The sequence below is a fragment of the Staurois parvus genome, unplaced genomic scaffold (genome assembly GCF_062004578.1).
Source record: "Staurois parvus isolate SC_StPar_1 unplaced genomic scaffold, SC_StPar_1.0 ptg000673l, whole genome shotgun sequence".
Taxonomy (NCBI): domain Eukaryota; kingdom Metazoa; phylum Chordata; class Amphibia; order Anura; family Ranidae; genus Staurois; species Staurois parvus.
This window is the reverse complement of record NW_028318469.1, coordinates 481,379-500,398: the sequence shown is the minus strand read 5'-3', so window position 1 is coordinate 500,398 and position 19,020 is coordinate 481,379. Positions and strand designations below refer to the sequence as shown.

Sequence of the window (19,020 nt, the reverse complement as noted above, 5' to 3'; positions counted from 1 at the left end):
CGTCAATAGCTTGTAATCCGCACCTGAACCGGACCTCACTGCTCAGAAATCAGACATGACTCTTTAAAACTGCACTGAATCTGCACCAGCCATATGTGAACAGGCACCATAAGAAGAAATGGTGTTTTACGTCATGCAGATTGGATGCTGTTCAAACTGCATCCAATCCAAATTTATGGGAACGGGCACTCACAGCTAATTGATACAGCAGTAGTTCATGTCAGGTTTACATCAGGTTCAGGACAGGATTAGTTTGGGATTTTATCCTGTTCACACATGCGGTTTAGAAATGTCTTCCATATAAGTCAATAGCCTGTAATCCGCACCTGAACGCACTGCTCAGAAACTACGATTCTTTCAAACTGCACTGAATCTACGCCACCAGTACACTGGACATATATGAACATGCACTATAGGAATCTATGTTTTTTTTTTCACGTCGTGTGGATTGGATGCAGTTCAAACTACATATATATTAACCGACGCTTAGTTCTGCTTTAAAATAGCTGACATGGCTGATGAAGCTGGCATAAAAACTTGCAAACGTGGAGTCGTTCCAACAGCTGTGATCTCAACCAGCAAAATGTTTAACCAATACCCAACAGATGAAGTAGCCCCTATTCCAAGTGCTTCTACCAGCAACATTTAATTTGGCATAGCAATCCTTACGGATCACTGCGAATGGTCGGAGTGGGTACAATTCGTTAACAGTGGTTCAAACAAAAAAATCGGGACGGACTGCCAAGCCAAACCTGCACACACCACCAATGTAGCCCTGAAAGCTCTAATGTGCAGAGGAACAAAGAAAGCAAACATGAAATGCTGCTTTGTGTGCAACACAACCCTGGCTTTGTGTAAAATCCTACACAGGCTGGGACAATGAAGAGGAAGCCAGCCACCTTATCAAGGTTCAATGGAATCACAGTCAGATTGGAGAGCCGAGACTCCGAATACCAGTTAGTGCACACTGAGTGAACAGAACACCTCACGAGTGAACAGCCACCCACAAGCACTGAGGAGCTGCGCCACACATCACTCACTCCTCCTGAGGTAACCAGAAAAACAACTGCGCCAAACCCGGCGGCCGCCATGTTTCCTCTTCAGAAGACGTTGACATAAAGAGGATCAGAAAACAACCTATTCCGCCAAGCCCCTATCGCCGACTGACGGCAATACGATTCCATCTGTCTACAGCCCAGCTCGTCACACGCCCGCTGCCTTCACAAATAAGCGATTAACCCCGACCGCGCCGAGTTCACGCACACACACGGACCTCCATTTTCATCCTCCCCCAAACAAGACCCGCGTATTCTTTACCCCGCCCTGCACCTAGCCTCCCCCCTCCACCACCGATACACGTCACGTATGCAGACTGGCTGGGAGGGGGTCGCCGAGCGGCGCTGCCATGACAGACGCATACTGAGGACTCGGGCTTTCTTCTAGACGTGTAACGCCAAGCTTCTGTGAGGAAATCCCGCCAGCAGCCGCTGATTTTCCGACTCTCTCCCGGACGTCAGCGTTCATAGAGGCGTGTTCAGGGGGCGGCGGGCGGTGACCGGAGAGCTTGGCGCACTGCGGAAGGGGCGGAGAAGCCCGCCGGAAACGGGGTAGAGAGCCAGGGACTGCTTGAGAGAGGTTTGGTGATTGAGGTGGACGGCATTCCTATGGTGTTCAGGGCTCGTCCGTGTGAGGAGAAGCGGGAAGCGCACACATTGTGTTTGCCCGTGTGTGAGAACGTGCTCTCCTCTCAGAGGGCTCCATAACAGGCTGGACGTCTGTCTCCAACCATAAGAGTGGCTTGGTGAGGTCTACTAGGCATGACCCCCAACCTGTGGACATTAGGCTGGATGTAGACTGGAATTAGTCTTCCATTCAAAGGATTGGAAGGTCTACATTTTCATACAAGTGTAGATGGTAGGTTTAGCACACTCCTCATTTCAGCCTTGGAGGGTTTGTGACTGAGTACTAGGAAACAATGTGATCGATGTTCGATTTTTCTGTGCTTCCAGATACCATTGAACCTTGTTTGACCATCCAATTGATCCTCCTAAAGACTTGAAGATCGTAGATGAATCGATATTGGACGGTGGATGGAAGCTGAGCACTGAGCTTGTGAACTGGAGGCATGCTGCACCGGTCACACACTTGCTATTAAGATCAGCATTGAACGACACCTCGATTATTGGCTATAGGTTCATTTTTATGTTCAGCCTCCATAGGCACTGAGCAGTGAGATCATGGCATTCACAAACTATAGCAGTTTGAACCGAGCCCAGTTGACCTTCGAGTATCTGCACACGAATTCGTGAGTATTCTGATTGTCGACAATTTTTTTTTTTTGTGGTATGACCTTCTACATGTCTTCCAAATCTTACATGAGCATTGCATGAACAGTGCTTTCTTAAAACGGCAAACAAATCAGTTGATCTTGAAAACTATTTTTAAGAAACATGCCTACATGGAGGTATCCAAGAAATCCTGGTAACATTGGTGTTCTTGTTAATGTTCATTTCTTAGATCTGTTTATGAACAGTCATTTGCTTGTATTTAGACTAAACCTTACCTCTGAGGCTGCGTTTACACCTGAGCATCATGTTTTTGCGTATGTTTTGTTCATGTTTGGGCTTCAGGTGTTTTTGTATTTGCCTATAGAAAACAGTATCATCTGGGAAATCACTTGTTGCTGTGTCGAGATATCGGCTAATGCATGTACCAATGCGGTTCTGTGGAACCTAAAATGCATCAATCTGCTCGAATCGATCGACAAAAGTAGCTCCAAAACTTTTTTGAGCATCAGGCGTTGGGCTTCATGTGTTCTGGAGTGGGAGATGTAAACCACCGCCATTGAAGCACGTTGACTTTTCATTTTTCTTTTTTCCTCGAGCTTTTGGAACGTTTGAGCTACAAAATTTTGAGGTGTGAATGGGACCAGAAGGTAAGGCAAATAAGCGATGTACTTGGCCTTATTGTAATTGTCTGGAGAGATAAAGTTTAATACTTGGAAGAAATGCTCGTGTTTTTTTTTTTTTTCTTTGTAACTTTGCTCAAGATGAATGATGATCATCGATGGGTTCATACAACTGAACTGAAAGCAGAATAAGTGTGGATTCACACATGTGCGTTGAGAATTGAAGCTCTGTTTTCACAGCTAATTGACAAAGTAGTTGTTCAGCATTTCAGATCAGGTTTACATCGGGTCAGGAATTTATCCTGTTCTCAAATGAATGACATGCGGTTCAGAAGAGTTCCCATAGAAGTCAATGGGTCTGAGTTTGCACCTGAGCTGGACTGTGGTGCTCAGAAAACTAACAGGACTAAATCCGCACCCTGGCTGCACTGGACATATGTGAACACGCACAATAGAAAGCAAACTTCTTTCACATGTTATGAGAATTGGATACGGATCAAAACGCATCCGGTTCACTTACACTGCATCTGAGTATCACAAACAAAGGCTAATTCATTCATTTGTAGGATTGAAAGCAAACTCACTCATTCATCCATGCCTCCAATGCTTTATTTAGCTGAGATATCACTTTGAAAAACACATTCTAGAATATCTGACTGTCGCTATCTTGAGAAAGGGCAGATGATTCATGTAGCATTTATTTCCTGGATTCCAACTGCCCTTAGTTTAGGTTTGCAGGCAGGAGGGTGTGTTTAGCTGAGAAAAACCCTCCTCAAGACTCATGGGATGTATGATGTAATTTTGCTTAGGCTTGGAAAACAGGAAGTAACTGAAGAAATGTGGAAAAAAACACTTAAAAAAAAAAAAAGTAAATATCTACTTTCCTGTTTACTAATGCTAGCAGCATAAGGGTTAAAGTGATACTAAACACACGCTGTTTAATTTACTTTATCACTTCTCTTTCTGTATATGGATGATGGAACTGTAATTATTTTAATTAAAAAATAAAAATTTAAGTACCTTTTTTCCTAATCCGTTTACAGCTTTCACATGACCCAGCTCTTTCCCAGCCTGTCTGCAGGGAAACAGTGGCAGGAGGAGCCTCTAGCCCACTGCTGGTCACATGTTCAAAATTAAAAAAAAAAAAGTAAAATCCATAAACTGTTTTAAATTGTCATACAAATATATATTTGAAATCAAATCTTTATTTGTTGGCAATAACATGGTGTGGGCCAATTTCTGCCATTTACAGGCTGTGTCACACCCTTCCAAACTGTGTCTTAGAATATCAGCGAGGTGAAGCCTCCATCAATCAACATGTAACATCCCACTCCCATTGTGTTTAGCTGGTTAGTGGGCATGGAGGAGGAGAGTGAGTTGGCTGTCATTTACCACTCTATATGGCCACGTGTGCCTCCATAGTCATGTGGGCTGCTCAGATGTGATAGGGAGGTAATGCTCAGCATAGAAATGCGCTGAAAACTGACTGTGTTCACCATCTACCAACACTGCTGTGTAAAAATTCACAACTGCAGTGGGCACATGGCTAGAATAGGGAGATAGAGAACAGCAGGATCAACTAGGCTTTTTTTTTTTTTTTTTTGCAGAATACAGAAAAATCCCATAGTGACTGAGTATGAACAGCATGTAATACAGCCAGGGCTGCCGACAGGGGGGTACCACTGGTACTCCTGTCAGGGGCCTGAGCACACGGGGGCCTGGAGAGCAGGGGGAACCAGATGCAGGCAGGACAGGGAGGATGATCTGTGCAGCAGAGGGGGGGAGAATACAGGAACGATGCTCTGTCTATCCTTACAGCAGCTAAAAGCTGGCAGGAGGTAGAAAGGGAGAAGCCAGATATTAAAGAATACGTTACGTTACATATTAAAGTGTTACTAAACCCAAGACCCTGCATTCGCTATATCTGGTCTCCCACAGAACATGGAAATGCAATTATTTTAGTAAATATAAACTGCTAAATACCGTTTTATCAGCAGTTAGATAACCGTCTTGTGACTTCTATCAGTGTCCAGCTGAGCACTGGTTAAAGCTGTCCTCTAAGGTTGCATAACCCCTGACCCTCTGTCTAGACAGCACTGATTGGCCCTGTGCTGATCACATGCACTCTCCCAAAGGAAAGAAAAAAACTAGCAATACACACTAAACTGAGCATGTGCAGAGTGACTCCTAGAGCTATGTGCTATCAGCAGATGGATTGGGGACAGTAGAAGAAGGGGGAGGATCAGAGAAGAGAGGATCAAACAGCCTTTTTACATAAGATTAACCCCTTAGGTTGCACAGTAAGTATAACAGGCATGCTTTACTGCATATACAGACTGATTTTACTGATGTGGGTTTAGTTAGTCCGAACTTTTTTTTTTTTTTGGAGGCTTGTATCCGATTATTCGACCAACTAATCAATTAACAAAATAATCGTTAGTTGCAGCCCTAGTTCACAGCTGAAGAAGAGGAAGTCCTGTGCTCAGACTCCTTTGGTGATGTCCGCTTGAGTGCCAATCCGGTCGGAGCAGAGGATCCCAGCGGCTGTTTCTTCCTTCCAGCTGAGTGTATGGCAGCAATCTAGAGGCTGTCCACTGATCCTCTTCTCCTCCCTGGAGTCTTGGGTTGGAGCCCCAGCACAGACTTATCTGCCTCACTGCAATGCTCTGCTCATGCTCTTGATTGTGAGTAGAACAATTGGAGTTTTAATAAGGGTTTTTTTTAACCTTTTAGGCTGCTTTCAGTTGAACGGAACGATCGGGTCTGCCTGTTTATTTTCCAGGCAGACCCAATCGGACCCTTCATTGACTACTATGGGTGGCAAAATGTAATTGGACCCCCTCTCTGTTTACACCCACCTGCATCTGATCCGATACGTTAAAAACAGATGGATGGGAGATCCATTCTCTTTCTGTCTAGCAGATTGGATCAGATTACAGTTGGGTGTAAACACAGTCCATTTACATCCGAATGCCCATAAAGGAGAGCGGGCTGGTCTGTATCCGCACTGCTTAAGCGGAGCAGACGTGAACCTTTCATCCTCCTGCTCAGCGGGGATCAACGGACAGATGGACAGAGTCCGCCCATGTGAAAGGAGCTTTATACAGCACTATGGGCTTGCGTGGTGTCCCCCCCCACCCCCTTTGTGTTTTGACATAGATGGAGCGTCCCCTAAATATTTGGATCAGCAGCATACCTTCCAGTGCTAGTTATCCATGTTTAGCAAATGATCTTTGAGCTTCAGCATTGCTGATTATTATAGTACTTGGAGATTTCTTCTTTATATAGCACTAGCAGGGATATATCCTATTGGAGTGAGCGCAAAGGTTGCAACTAACAATTATTTTCATAATCGATTAGTTGGTCAATTATTTTGATTAGTCTTTTAGTTGAATAAAAACCTCAAAGTTTGTGTAATTTTAGTTAATATGCAAAAAACAATTTATTCTTGAATATCTACAGTATATGCAGTGGTAAATATACAGGTGAAACTTGAAAAATTTGAATATCGTGCAAAAGTTAATTTATTTCAGTAATGCAACTTAAAAGGTGAAACTAATACAGTGGGGCAAAAAAGTATTTAGTCAGCCACCAATTGTGCAAGTTCTCCCACTTAAAAAGATGAGAGAGGCCTGTAATTGGCATCATAGGTAGACCTCAACTATGAGAGACAAAATGAGAAAAAAAATCCAGACAATCACATTGGCTGATTTGGAAAGCATTTATTTGCAAATTATGGTGGAAAATAAGTATTTGGTCACCTACAAACAAGCAAGATTTCTGGCTCTCACAGACCTGTACCTTCTTCTTTAGGGGGCTCCTCTGTCGTGCACTCATTACCTGTATCAATGGCACCTGTTTGAACTTGTTATCAGTATAAAAGACACCTGTCCACAACCTCAAACAGTCACACTCCAAACTCCACTATGGTGAAGACCAAAGAGCTGTCGAAGGACACCAGAAACAAAATTGTAGACCTGCACCAGGCTGGGAAGACTGAATCTGCAATAGGCAAGCAGCTTGGTGTGAACAAATCAACTGTGGGAGCAATAATTAGAAAATGGAAGACATACAAGACCACTGATAATCTCCCTCAATCTGAGGCTCCACGCAAGATCTCACCCCGTGGGGTCAAAATGATCACAAGAACGGTGAGCAAATATCCCAGGACCACACGGGGGGACCTAGTGAATGACTTGCAGAGAGCTGGGACCAACTTAACAAAGGCTACCATCAGTAACACACTATGCCGCCAGGGACTCAGATCCTGCAGTGCCAGACGTGTCCCCCTGCTTAAGCCAGTACATGTCCGGGCTCGTCTGAAGTTTGCTAGAGAGCATTTGGATGATCCAGAAGAGGATTGGGAGAATGTCAGATGAAACCAAAATAGAACTGTTTGGTAGAAACACAACTCGTTGGGTTTTAGAGGAGAGAGAATGCTGAGTTGCATCCAAAGAACACCATACCTACTGTGAAGCATGGGGGTGGCAACATCATGCTTTGGGGCTGTTTCTCCGCAAAGGGACCAGGACAACTGATTCATGTACAGGACAGAATGAATGGGGCCATGTATCGTGAGATTTTGAGTGCAAACCTCCTTCCATCAGCAAGGGCATTGAAGATGAAATGTGGCTGGGTCTTCCAACATGACAATGATCCCAAACATACCGCCCGGGCAACGAAGGAGTGGCTTCGTAAGAAGCATTTCAAGGTCCTGGAGTGGCCTAGCCAGTCTCCAGATCTCAACCCCATAGAAAACCTTTGGAGGGAGTTGAAAGTCTGTGTTGCCCAGCGACAGCCCCAAAACATCACTGCTCTAGAGGAGATCTGCATGGAGGAATGGGCCAACATACCAGCAACAGTGTGTGCCAACCTTGTGAAGACTTACAGGAAACGTTTGACCTCTGTCATTGCCAACAAAGGATATATAACAAAGTATTGAGATGAACTTTTGATATTGACCAAATACTTATTTTCCACCATAATTTGCAAATAAATTCTTTCCAAATCAGCCAATGTGATTGTCTGGAGTTTTTTTCTCATTTTGTCTCTCATAGCTGAGGTCTACCTAGACTCATTACATGCAAAGCAAGATAGTTCAAGCCGTAATTTGTCATAATTGTGATGATTATGGCTTACAGCTCATGAAAACCCCAAATCCACAATCTCAGAAAGTTAGAATATTACATGCAATCAATAAAACAAGGATTGTACATAGAACAATATCGGACCTCTGAAAAGTATAAGCATGCATATGTACTCAGTACTTGGTTTGGGCCCCTTTTGCAGCAATTACTGCCTCAATGCAGTGTGGCATGGAAGCTATCAGCCTGTGGCACTGCTGAGGTGTTATGGAAGACCAGGATGCTTCAATAGCGGCCTTCAGCTCTTCTGCATTTTTCTTTCTCATGTCTCATCTTTCTCTTGGCAATGTCCCATAAATTCTCTATGGGGTTCAGGCGAGTTTGCTGGCCAATCAAGCACAGTAATCCCATGGTCATTGAACCAGGTTTTTGTGCTTTTGGCAGTGTGGGCAGGTGCCAAGTCCTGCTGGAAAATGAAGTCAGCATCCCCATAAAGCTCGTCTGCGGAAGGAAGCATGAAGTGCTCCAAAATCTCCTGGTAGACGGCTGTGTTGACCCTGGACTGAATGAAGCGCAGTGGACCAACACCAGCAGATGACATGGCTCCCCAAATCAACAGACTGTGGAAACTTCACACTGGACTTCAAGCATCTTGCAGTGTGTGCCTCTCCATTCTTCCTCCATACTTTGGGTCCTTGGTTTCCATATGAGATGCAAAAGTTGCTGTCATCAGAAAAGAGGACTTTGGACCACTAAGCAACAGACCAGGTCTGTTTTTCTTTAGCCCATGTCCAGGATCCATCTGTGTGTGGTGGCTCTTGATGCACTGACTCCAGCCTCAGTCCACTCCTTGTGAAAGTCCCCAACACTTTTGAATGGCCTTTTCCTGACAATCCTCTCCAGGCTGGGGTCATCTCTGCTGCTTGTGCACCTTTTTCTTGCACACTTTTCCCTTTCACATAACTTTCTATTAATGTGTTTTGATTCAGCACTTTAGGAACATCCAACTTCTTTTGCATTTACCTTTTTGAGGCTTTCATACTACATACCATATTTTTCGCTCCATAAGACGCACCTAGGTTTTAGAGGAGGAAAACAAGAAAAAAGGTATTCTGAACCAATGGACTACGGACATAGTACAGGAAATGACCAGAGACTGCGTATGTACTACAGGAAATGACCAGAGACTGCGGACCTTTGGGGAGAGGGTACCCGAATTTGACAGGTACCCGCTCCCACGTCTGCTGCGATCGCTTAGGCGATCGGAAGCAGAAGTTCTCCCTCCCCTTAGTCTTCTGGGACACATGACAAGTCCCAGAAGACTACGGGGCCATTCACAAAGTACAACACTTCTCGTGCATGCGCAGTGGTCACCCGGCTGTGAAGCCGCAAGCTGTCACAGCTGGATGCCCACACTAAAGATGCTGGCGTCAGGGAGAGGAGACTGCCGGTGAAACCAGCAGGGGTGAGGACACTTCTGGACCGAGGGACAGGTAAGTGTCTGTATTTTATAAGTCAGCAGCTACAGTTTTTGTAGTTGCTAACTTTTTTTTTTTCAGCTGGAACTCCGCTTTAAGGGGCAGTTGCTTTGGGCCCGGCCTGCTGCTGCCACAGAAGAGCCAGTCAGCCGGCCCGGTATTCTAACATGGCATATTTGCTCCATAAGACGCACAGATCTCTTCCCCCCCCCCCCCCCATATTTTTTTATTTTTCTTTATTTTTGCGTCTAAGATGAGATGGCAGGGGTCTGCTTAGACCCTTGATATTTCACCCAAGCCTCCCCACCCCCAACAGAGTTGTAAAAAAAAATTAAAGGGCTCATTCACAAGGGTTCTCTGGCCCATACAGTGTGAATGAATGGTTTGCTGGAGCCGCCTATTACTCTATAAGGATGCAGTGGCTGTATGAACACAGCTACAGGTCCTAATTTGATAAGTGTGTACATGCGGAAGAGTGGCCCCAAATACACACTGTCTGGGTTCGGGGGAGACACGCCTACATCCACACACCTGTCAAATTAGGACCTGCAGCTGTGTTCGTACTGCTGCTGCTGTGTCCCCATAGCATAACATAGGCTTGCCTGTACACAGAAATAGCCATTTAAAAAAACAAACTGATTCACACTGTACAGGCCTCATCACCTATGTGAATGACCCCCAAAGTATCATTTACACGCAGAATTTTATTAAAGTGGTCGTAATGCCACTTTAATTTTTACCTACAGGTAAGCTTATAGTAAAGCGTACCTGTAGGCAAAATGAATATCTCCTAAACATGCACAGTTTAGGGATATTTGGTTTTTTTTTTTAATGTTTTTTTTACAGCCGACCCATGCACTCTGAATGAATGGCGTACCCGTGCTGTTCCTTCAGAGGAATGTGCTGTGTCCCGAGGCGCATGTACTGGAGTGATGTCATCGCTGTTCGGCCAGCAAGATGGCCGGAGCTCACAAACCCGGAAGGAAGAAGGTGAAGATGGAAGCCTCTACAGCGGTAACAGCAAGGAGGGCTTCATTTTAATGTAAGTTTTACATAACGTGTTAATATGCAATGCATGCTAGCACATTATGCCTTTACCTTGCAGGGTATTTATTTATTTTTTTGTTCTTTTAGAAGCAGTTTACTACTGCTTTAACTCAGTACAGTTCTATCTTTTAGTTTTGGCAGGAATTTTGTTAGGTTTGTGAATAATGATTTTAGTGTATTTGTAGTGAAAATATTATTTTGATATTTTCAAGGGTGGGGAACCTGTAAGGTATGGAGCCCCATGATTTCTAACGGCAGCCCCAAATACAGCATTTGTTGATATTTTTTAATGTTGTGGGTTTGACACTTCAACAATTGTCAATGTTGGTTTAGAGAGTTTAGTTCTGCTTGAACATTTTTATTTTGTTTCTTATTGCCCTTTGGAGAGAGTGGTTCTGACAACTTACTAGAGGATGGAAACGGAACATGTCCTAGACACAGAATAGACATCACACAGGATGTTTATAATGCATGAACATTCATAACATTGACCTATGCACATCATTGTCAACCATATTGGACTTTGAAAATGTATGGTGATTATTTTGCTTATGTAAGATGTACTAGATTTTCAGAAATCATGTAAAGGGGAAAATTGTGTATGCTATGGAGGGAAATTTGTGTCACTTGTCAATTTTTATGGCACAGTCCTAATAAGTTGCACTGCTAATCTTTAACCACTTGCTTCCTAAGCTATTTCTGACACTTCACATAAATGTAAAAATCAGCTTTTTTGCTAGAAATGTACTTGGACCCCTCAAACATTGTACTTTTTTTTTTTTTTTTCTGCCACCATGTTTGTGGTGCATTTACCTTGACCTAAATGGAGGTGTTTGGGGAGCAGTTAAGCCAACAATGGGGTTGATTTACTAAAGGAGAATAGACTGTGCACTCTACAAAGTGTAGTTGCTCCAGAGCTTAGAAAATTAACAGAAGCTCTGATGACTTCCATCATCCAATCCTGTCCAAGCACAAATCCTATTTTCTTTTTTTTTTTGGGGGGGGGGTTGTTTTGTTGCATTTTCCTTGCACATGATTGGGTAGTCTTTGCATTTGCTACGCTCTGGAGCAACTGCTCATGCAGACAGCAACTGCAATTTGCAAAGTGCACAGTCTATTTGCCTTTACTAATTCAACGCCAATGTTGGCTTTTCAGTCTGATACAATCTGACTTGCTTGCTAGTCTGTTTTCAAACTGATCCTTCAAAGTTCATGGACAGATTTGATGTCATGGGTTTAGCAAGTCAGATGTCTGGAAATGCACACATTAATCAGCCATTTTTCAAAAATGTGATATGTAGGCTGTGTTTTAAGTTCATGCCAAGGCATAAATACAGCATGTACCACAATGAAACCAAGCACACATACAACAGAGATTTTACTGACTTTCCGTACTGAAAATTGTTTGGATTGTTCCTCAATCTAGTGATGAAGAATATTCAAGCCACCCTCGCATTATAGTGTTTTTTTTTAATTATTATTCGTGGGTAGTCTACTTTTGCTGTCCATCACTTTACTGGAAAGACTGTGCTGATGCACATCTGATCAAGATGTTTTTCCTTGTTTCTATCGCCTCCTCTGGAATGCTGTACATAGGTCTGAACACCATATTTTGTGTTGGGCCAAAAGCTTCCAGCTCTGTCTGCAGTATTTATCTCTATCATTGAAAATTTGGCATTTGGCTTATCTCCATTATCAAAACCTGGGTCCTGGGGATTGGTACCTTAGCTAGTAGGTTACATAGTCGGGTTGAAAAAAAGACATCGGCGTACGTACGGTTGGCGCTAAAAGCTGGGCACTAGGCAAAACATTTTTTGCTGTGGATCTCCACACTAAAAACGGATATAAAAAGTCTACACACCCATGTTAAAATGTCAGGTTTTTTGTGATGTAAAAAAATGACAGATAAATAATTTCAAAACTTTTTCCACCTTTTTAATGTGACCTATAAACTGTACAACTCTATTGAAAAACAAACTGAAATATTTTGGGGGAGTAAACATAAACTAAAATAATATGGTTGCATAAGTGTGCACACCCTCGTATAACTGGGGATATAGCTGTGTTCAGAATTAAGCAAGCACATTCAAAATCATGTAAAATAGGAGTCAGTACACACCTGCCATTATTTAAAGTGCCTCTGATTAACCCCAAATAAAGTTCAGCTGTGCTAGTAGGTCTTTCCTGACATTTTCTTAGTTGAGTCTCACAGTAAAAGCCATGATCCGCAGAGAGCTTCCAAAGCATCAGAGGGATCTCATTGTTTAAAAGGTATCAGTCAGAAGAAGGGTACAAAAGAATTTCCAAGGCATTAGATATACCATGGAACACAGTCATCATCAAGTGGATAAAATATGGTGCAACAGTGACATTACCAAGAACTGGACGTCCCTCCAAAATTGATGAAAAGACGAGAAGAAAACTGGTGTGGGTGGCTGCCAAGAGGCCTACAGCCACATTAAAGGAGCTGCAGGCATATCCGGCAAGTACTGGCTGTGTGGTACATGTGACAACAATCTCACATATTCTTCATATGTCCGGGCTATGGGGTAGAGTGGCAAGACGGAAGCCTTTTCTTACGAAGAAAAACATCCTAGCCCGGCTAATTTTAGCAAAAGCACATCTGAAGTTTCCCAAAAGCATGTGGAGAAATTGTGTTATTTTCTGATGAAACCAAGGTTGAACTTTTTAGCCATAATTCCAAAAGATATATGTTTGGCGCAAAAACACTGCACATCACCAAAAGAACACCATACCCACAGTGAAGCATGGTGGTGGCAGCATTATGCTTTGTGGCTGTTTTTCTTCAGCTGAAACTGGGGCCTTAGTCAAGGTAGAGCGAATTATCAGCAGTTCCAAATACCAGTCAATATTGGCACAAAACCTTGAGGCTTCTGCTAGAAAGCTGAACATGAAGAGGAACGTCATCTTTCAGCATGACGACCCAAAGCATACATCCAAGTCAACAAAGGAATGGCTTCACAGAAGAAGATTAAAGTTTTGGAATGGCCCAGACCTAAATCTGATGGAAAATCTGTGGGGTGATCTGAAGAGGGCTGTGCACAGAAGATGCCCTCGCAATCTGACAGATTTGGAGTGTTTTTCGACAGATTTGGAGTGGGCAAATATTGCCAAGTCAAGATGGCATAATTTGGCACACCCGTGCCGCCCTGTAGCAGTATTACTGCTATAGGGTGGACGGGAAGCGGTTAGTCTACTTGTGTGGTGGAGATATCCTGTAAGGACTTTATTCCACTAAAAAGTTTGGTGTCTTCTGCAAAAACAGAAATGGTGTTTTTAATCCCAAACTTTTTATCATTTATAAATGTCAAAAAGTAAGGGTCCCAATACTGAACCGTGGGGTACACCACTAATAACCCTCAGACTATAAATCATTAAAGTAGAACTATAGGAAAAACCTTTTATTTTATTTTTTTTCCCATTTTGGATAGAGTAAGTTAGGGTTATAACACTTGTCAGTTTATTTTTTGCCATCTGTGCACCCATTAGGGAGATTTACCTTCACTTCCTGTTCCATAGTCAAAATAGGAAGTGAGTGAATATCCCTGCAAACTAAGGAAATTCTTTAGGGACCCCTAGGTCACCAGAACTAGTGTCCCCATTGAAAAACTTCCCCTCTGTTACTTTTCAGGGGGACAACTTAAAATTTGGGGTTTTCTTTACTTTCACTTTTGATGATCATGGTAAACAGGACACATAGGGTGAATCTCCTTCTTAAAACTCCTATCATTTTATATTGCTAATAAAAAGGCAAAATGGTTTAAACTGTAGAAATATGCCAACTCAGTCAGTGCGGTCCCTGGAGCATATGGATTGACACAAAAGAAAATAGGTGACTGGAATACCAATCAAAGGGAAGCTGCTTTCACAGCTGTATCCAAACAACTAAGTTAAAATAAGTAAACACAAAATATCTTTATAAATGTCAAATATGGAATGAAAATAGTATCAAAATCACACACATATATAAATACCCTTCTACTACATCGTTGTCAATGGGGAGATTCGTCTTTACTCCTGTCACATAGCCAAAACAGGTAGTGAGAGGAAATTCCTACAAATTAAACGAATTCCCTGGGGACCCCCAGGTCACCAGAACTAGTGTCCCCATTGGAAGGTTTCCCTAACTGCAATAGAAACTGGCAGGTGTCCTAATCAACTCTTTCCAAAACTAAGAAAAAAAGGTTTGGCCTTTTAGTTATACTCTAATCACTACTCCTATTTATATGGTCTTTTAGGTGGTTTTCTATCTGTTCTGTTCCTATCAACGCTTTGTGTATTAACATACCTCTTTTAGGTCTCGGCCCTTCTGGACAGTATGGTCACCTGCTTCATAAGCACCCTCAATAGACAGTCTAAAGGATAAGTTCACCTCTTGCACAAAAATGCTAAATGCACATTTTTTTTTATTTTTTTTTTTGCAGGTAAAAAAATGTATTTATTTTTGCCTGCAGAAGCCTGCAAAGTATTGCCCAAGCAATCAGTAGATCACTGGTTCCATGCCTGTCTCCTGCAGACCTGTTGGTATATCTGCTTGCCCATACAGGCATGCAAATATACTGACAGGAAGAATCCGTGAACTACCATGGCGCTCCACAGCGCCATGGTAGTTCATTGAGGACTACAAGCCGACAGCCGCTAAGACTCAGGACTTGTAGTTCATTCACAGAACACTGTGAATTTATGATGTTTCCATGTGGGCGGAGCCCCTCACAGCTGCATTTTTTTTTTAAATACAGCTAGTGTGGGGAACGTCTCCCTGTACTTCTGTCACAGAGAGGGAGGGTCAACGGCTGCAGCATTGGGAATGTTACATGTTCCACCCTAAAAACGGGTGGAACATGTAGCATGTTCCCAAAGGCGAACTTATCTTTTAACTGTCCAATAAGACACAGCTGTTTTATTGCAATACATGGATTTTCACAAGTCAAATCAAAGTATATAGGGGCAATGGTTTTCTGCGCTTTGTGTCCACTATAAGCTGTGGCAAGACTGAAGCCTTTTCTGAATCCAGATCTAATTAGGTGCAATATGAACTGTAACAAAGACAACGTGAGTAGTAATCAGCAAGTGAACATAAATAATACATAAAAATGGAAAGGCCTGAACCCAGACCAAACTAAGTGCAATATAGATTGTGATGAAATACAACGTGAACAATAGTCACCAAGTGAACATAAATAATGTATTCAACATAATAGGACTAACACGTCCTAAATGAAAGTGCACAAAAAACACCATGCAAAGAAGACTGTGCCAAAGTCAAATGGCAAGAAATATGTGCAAAACTAATCATACAAGGCACATGAAACTATAAATGCATCATAAATAATACATAAAAATGTAAAGGCCTGAAACCAGACCAAACTAAGTGCAATATGGATTGTGATGAAAACAACATGCACAATAATCAACAAGTGAACGTAAACGATGTACTCAACATAATAGGACTAACACATCCTAAATAAAAATGGCACAAAAAGCGCAGTGCGAAGAAAGCTGTGACAATCAAAAAGCAAAGAAATATAAGTACAAAACTAATCGTACAAGGTGCATGAAACTAAAAATGCACCTTATAATCAGGATTGATGCCAGTGAAAAATGCACAGTGGAAATAAACGTGTGTCAATAAGCACAAAAAATAATTAAAGCAACGTGAGATATAACAAGTAATGAGTGACCATCAAAATAAACATAAGTGATCATCAAATCAGCATAAAGTCCATGTAAATAGACCGCCAACTCCAAACGAACAAAGCAACTGGGTGAAATGAATGATAGATCCGTCATTGGCTAAAATGCCTCCTTACCGCCACGCCAAAACCCCAAGGGGCCACACAGCTTTCAGGCCTCAACTCCCAGGGCCCTTTAATAGATATCCAAGATGATAGAATCACACAGATCACAGCTATATGGCCTTCCTCACCGTATAACAGTAATGATTTCAGTAGTGTTTGAAACTGGTAATCCTTTTCACAGGAACATCAGCCTGCTCAGACACACCCCAAAGGAAAAAGAGAGAGCACTCCCATAGTGTAGTAATTTTAAAGCAAAAACTTTAATGGAGAAATGCCAAATGAACACTTACATCACATCAGTTGAAATCAGGCCTCAAACACATGTATTGATATGGGTTTATACTTCCAGGGTGTACCAAAATGGTGGCGACCATCATGCTACACTAACAGACCCATGGATTACGTCGCTGTCCTGTGATTTCATCAGTTGTTAATAAACAATTTGTAGGTACAGCGGATGCCACTGCATGTCAGTACAGAGGTCTTAGACATTTTATATTGAAGTCCAGTGCGCAGTGATGGATACACAAGCGTTCCAGAACACACTCGGAACTATAAACCATAACTCGACTTTAATTCATAACAGAAGGCTTGTACTTGGAGCAGAAAAATAGAAACCAAAACAAGCATATGTAAAAATTTGAGTCTACAAAAGGGTGAAGATGATTCCTGAACCCCGTCTGTTCAAAACGTGAAAGCCACAAAGATGTCAGACCTAATCTGACTCGGATGCTAACCAGGATGAGATGGATATTTCTGTCCACATAAACCTATGTTGTCCTGGACTTGACAGCCTAAAAACAGTACTTTTGTCAGGTTACCTTCAAAGGGTGGGGACGTTTTGGAATTGGATAGTGTCAGAGGTCGAAGGAACCTCTTAAAAAATCTGTGAGATTTTCATCTACTGAAGTGGTAGTGATTTAGAATTCGTAACCAAACTGTCCATAAGCTGATGAACATCAGCATTGTTGCTCAAGATGTTAGTGTTGGGAAATTTCTGATTGGCTGCTGAAGATTCAGATTTGCAGTTGTCATGAGTGACACTCTGGATTGTTGTCTTAGTGAGGTTGTCAATATCAAAAAAAGCCTTGACTTGACGCACATCACCTGATGCTTACATTCATGATGATCTCCAATGATGACACATCCTAGGTCTGTTTTTTGGGCTTGAGGAACATTGTTCCAACCATTATGTTGCTTATATACCTTGTGTACTCTTAGGATGTCTCTGTTGAGCAAAAGCGTGATTTTTTTCATTGTGGTCAAGTAGTGGGATAGTCGGCTAGGTGACTTATGATCTGGTTCAGCAAGTGCATCCTCTGGTGTATGGGTTTCTTTCTTGGCATTAATTGATTGCACTCTGAGCCTGCGAAGAGTAATCCACTAAGTTCCCTCCAAAGGTGCAATGATGAAGTAAGGAGCGTCTATTGCCCCATCACAGATGCTGGTCTCATTCCAGCATCCTGGTTTTGGCTGTGATACATTCTCCCTGTCTGTCCACTTGCAAGGTGATTGATGTGGCCAGTCTCTGGGTGGCTGTAGCAATTGTACGTACAGATATGGATGTGGACAACCATTTTGCTAAGATCCACCATCTTGTATTATTCTCTCTCCCTCCAGCCCCCCTCCCCTTGCCAGGATGTGGTCTGTGTGTGTGCTGAGTTCAGGAGTGCACAGAGCACAGCTGGATACACTTCATAGTTGTAAACCCAATTAGCTGGTTCCATGAGGTCTGTCAGACCCTTGCCTTGGCCTGATCGTAAAGCTATAAATCCGTCAGTCACTGGGCATGAAAAGCATTCCGGAAGTAGCAGTAAAACGTACATTCCACTGAAATCACTTTTTTATACAAATTCATAACTCCCGATAGGAACAAGGTACAATAAAACAAAGCATATATTCCGATAGGTCACATATAAGTCACCTGATACCTTACACCCCTAGATAATGTCTACCCGACAGCAGAAAGCGATATCTCTTTAACCGTCACAGGCAGATATGTCATATCTGGTGTCTGGACGTTCAGCATATGATTCTGCATATTATTCTACCAGTGGATAGGATGCTACATGTACCTCTGGAAGGTTATTGACCATGGTATAAACTTGTGAGGGATTTGGTCCTAGCCTGGGTCTCCACCTAAACCCCCTCCCCAAATGAGGCGATTGGCCCTTGGCTTCAGTAGACACCCCCAGCTGGGTCACTAGAAAACAGGCTGTCAGGCCTGGAGAGGAAAGATGAAGTGATTTTCCCTTTTTAACATCAGGAGCCAACTTTGGGAGAAAAGGTACCCTTTGTTCAGGACACTTGAATCTGCTTAAACCAAGGACTTCGGCAAGTATTCTACCTCCCTAAACTTCTTTCTGTTATCTCTCTGTTGTGTTATTGCTGTGTGTGTGTGTGTGTGTGTATATGTGTGTATGTATATGTGTGTGTGTGTGTGTGTGTGTATATATACTACATCTTTCTCTGTAAATATTTTTATTGCACCATTTTGACCTTTTTAGTAATAAATCCTATTTTCTGAAAAGTGTTGAATTGTTTCTAAAGCTCTTTAATGCAAACTAAGAATCCCTGTCTCTGAAGAGTGCTACTGTGTGTTTTAAAACCTCTGTATACATATGCCTGCGGTGACAGTGTGTATACAGATGCTTATTCAGACATCATAGTGTTAATGCTAAGAT

General features: G+C 42.5%; 1 protein-coding gene across 3 annotated transcripts in view; it reads left to right on the top strand.

Moving 5' to 3' along the window:
• Positions 1–1,118: 1,118 nt before the first annotated feature.
• Positions 1,119–19,020, top strand: part of MORC2 (MORC family CW-type zinc finger 2) — a 122,791-nt gene continuing 104,889 nt past the window's right edge. Inside the window, exons 1-2 of one of the 3 annotated variants that reach the window (XM_089652202.1) lie at positions 1,119–1,914; positions 2,010–2,305. In XM_089652202.1, coding sequence (XP_089508328.1) covers positions 2,238–2,305 — 68 coding nt within the window. In that variant the 5' untranslated portion in view covers positions 1,119–1,914; positions 2,010–2,237. The remainder of the gene's footprint in view (positions 1,915–2,009; positions 2,306–19,020) is intronic. The other 2 variants (XM_089652201.1, XM_089652200.1) reach the window with 2 other exon arrangements.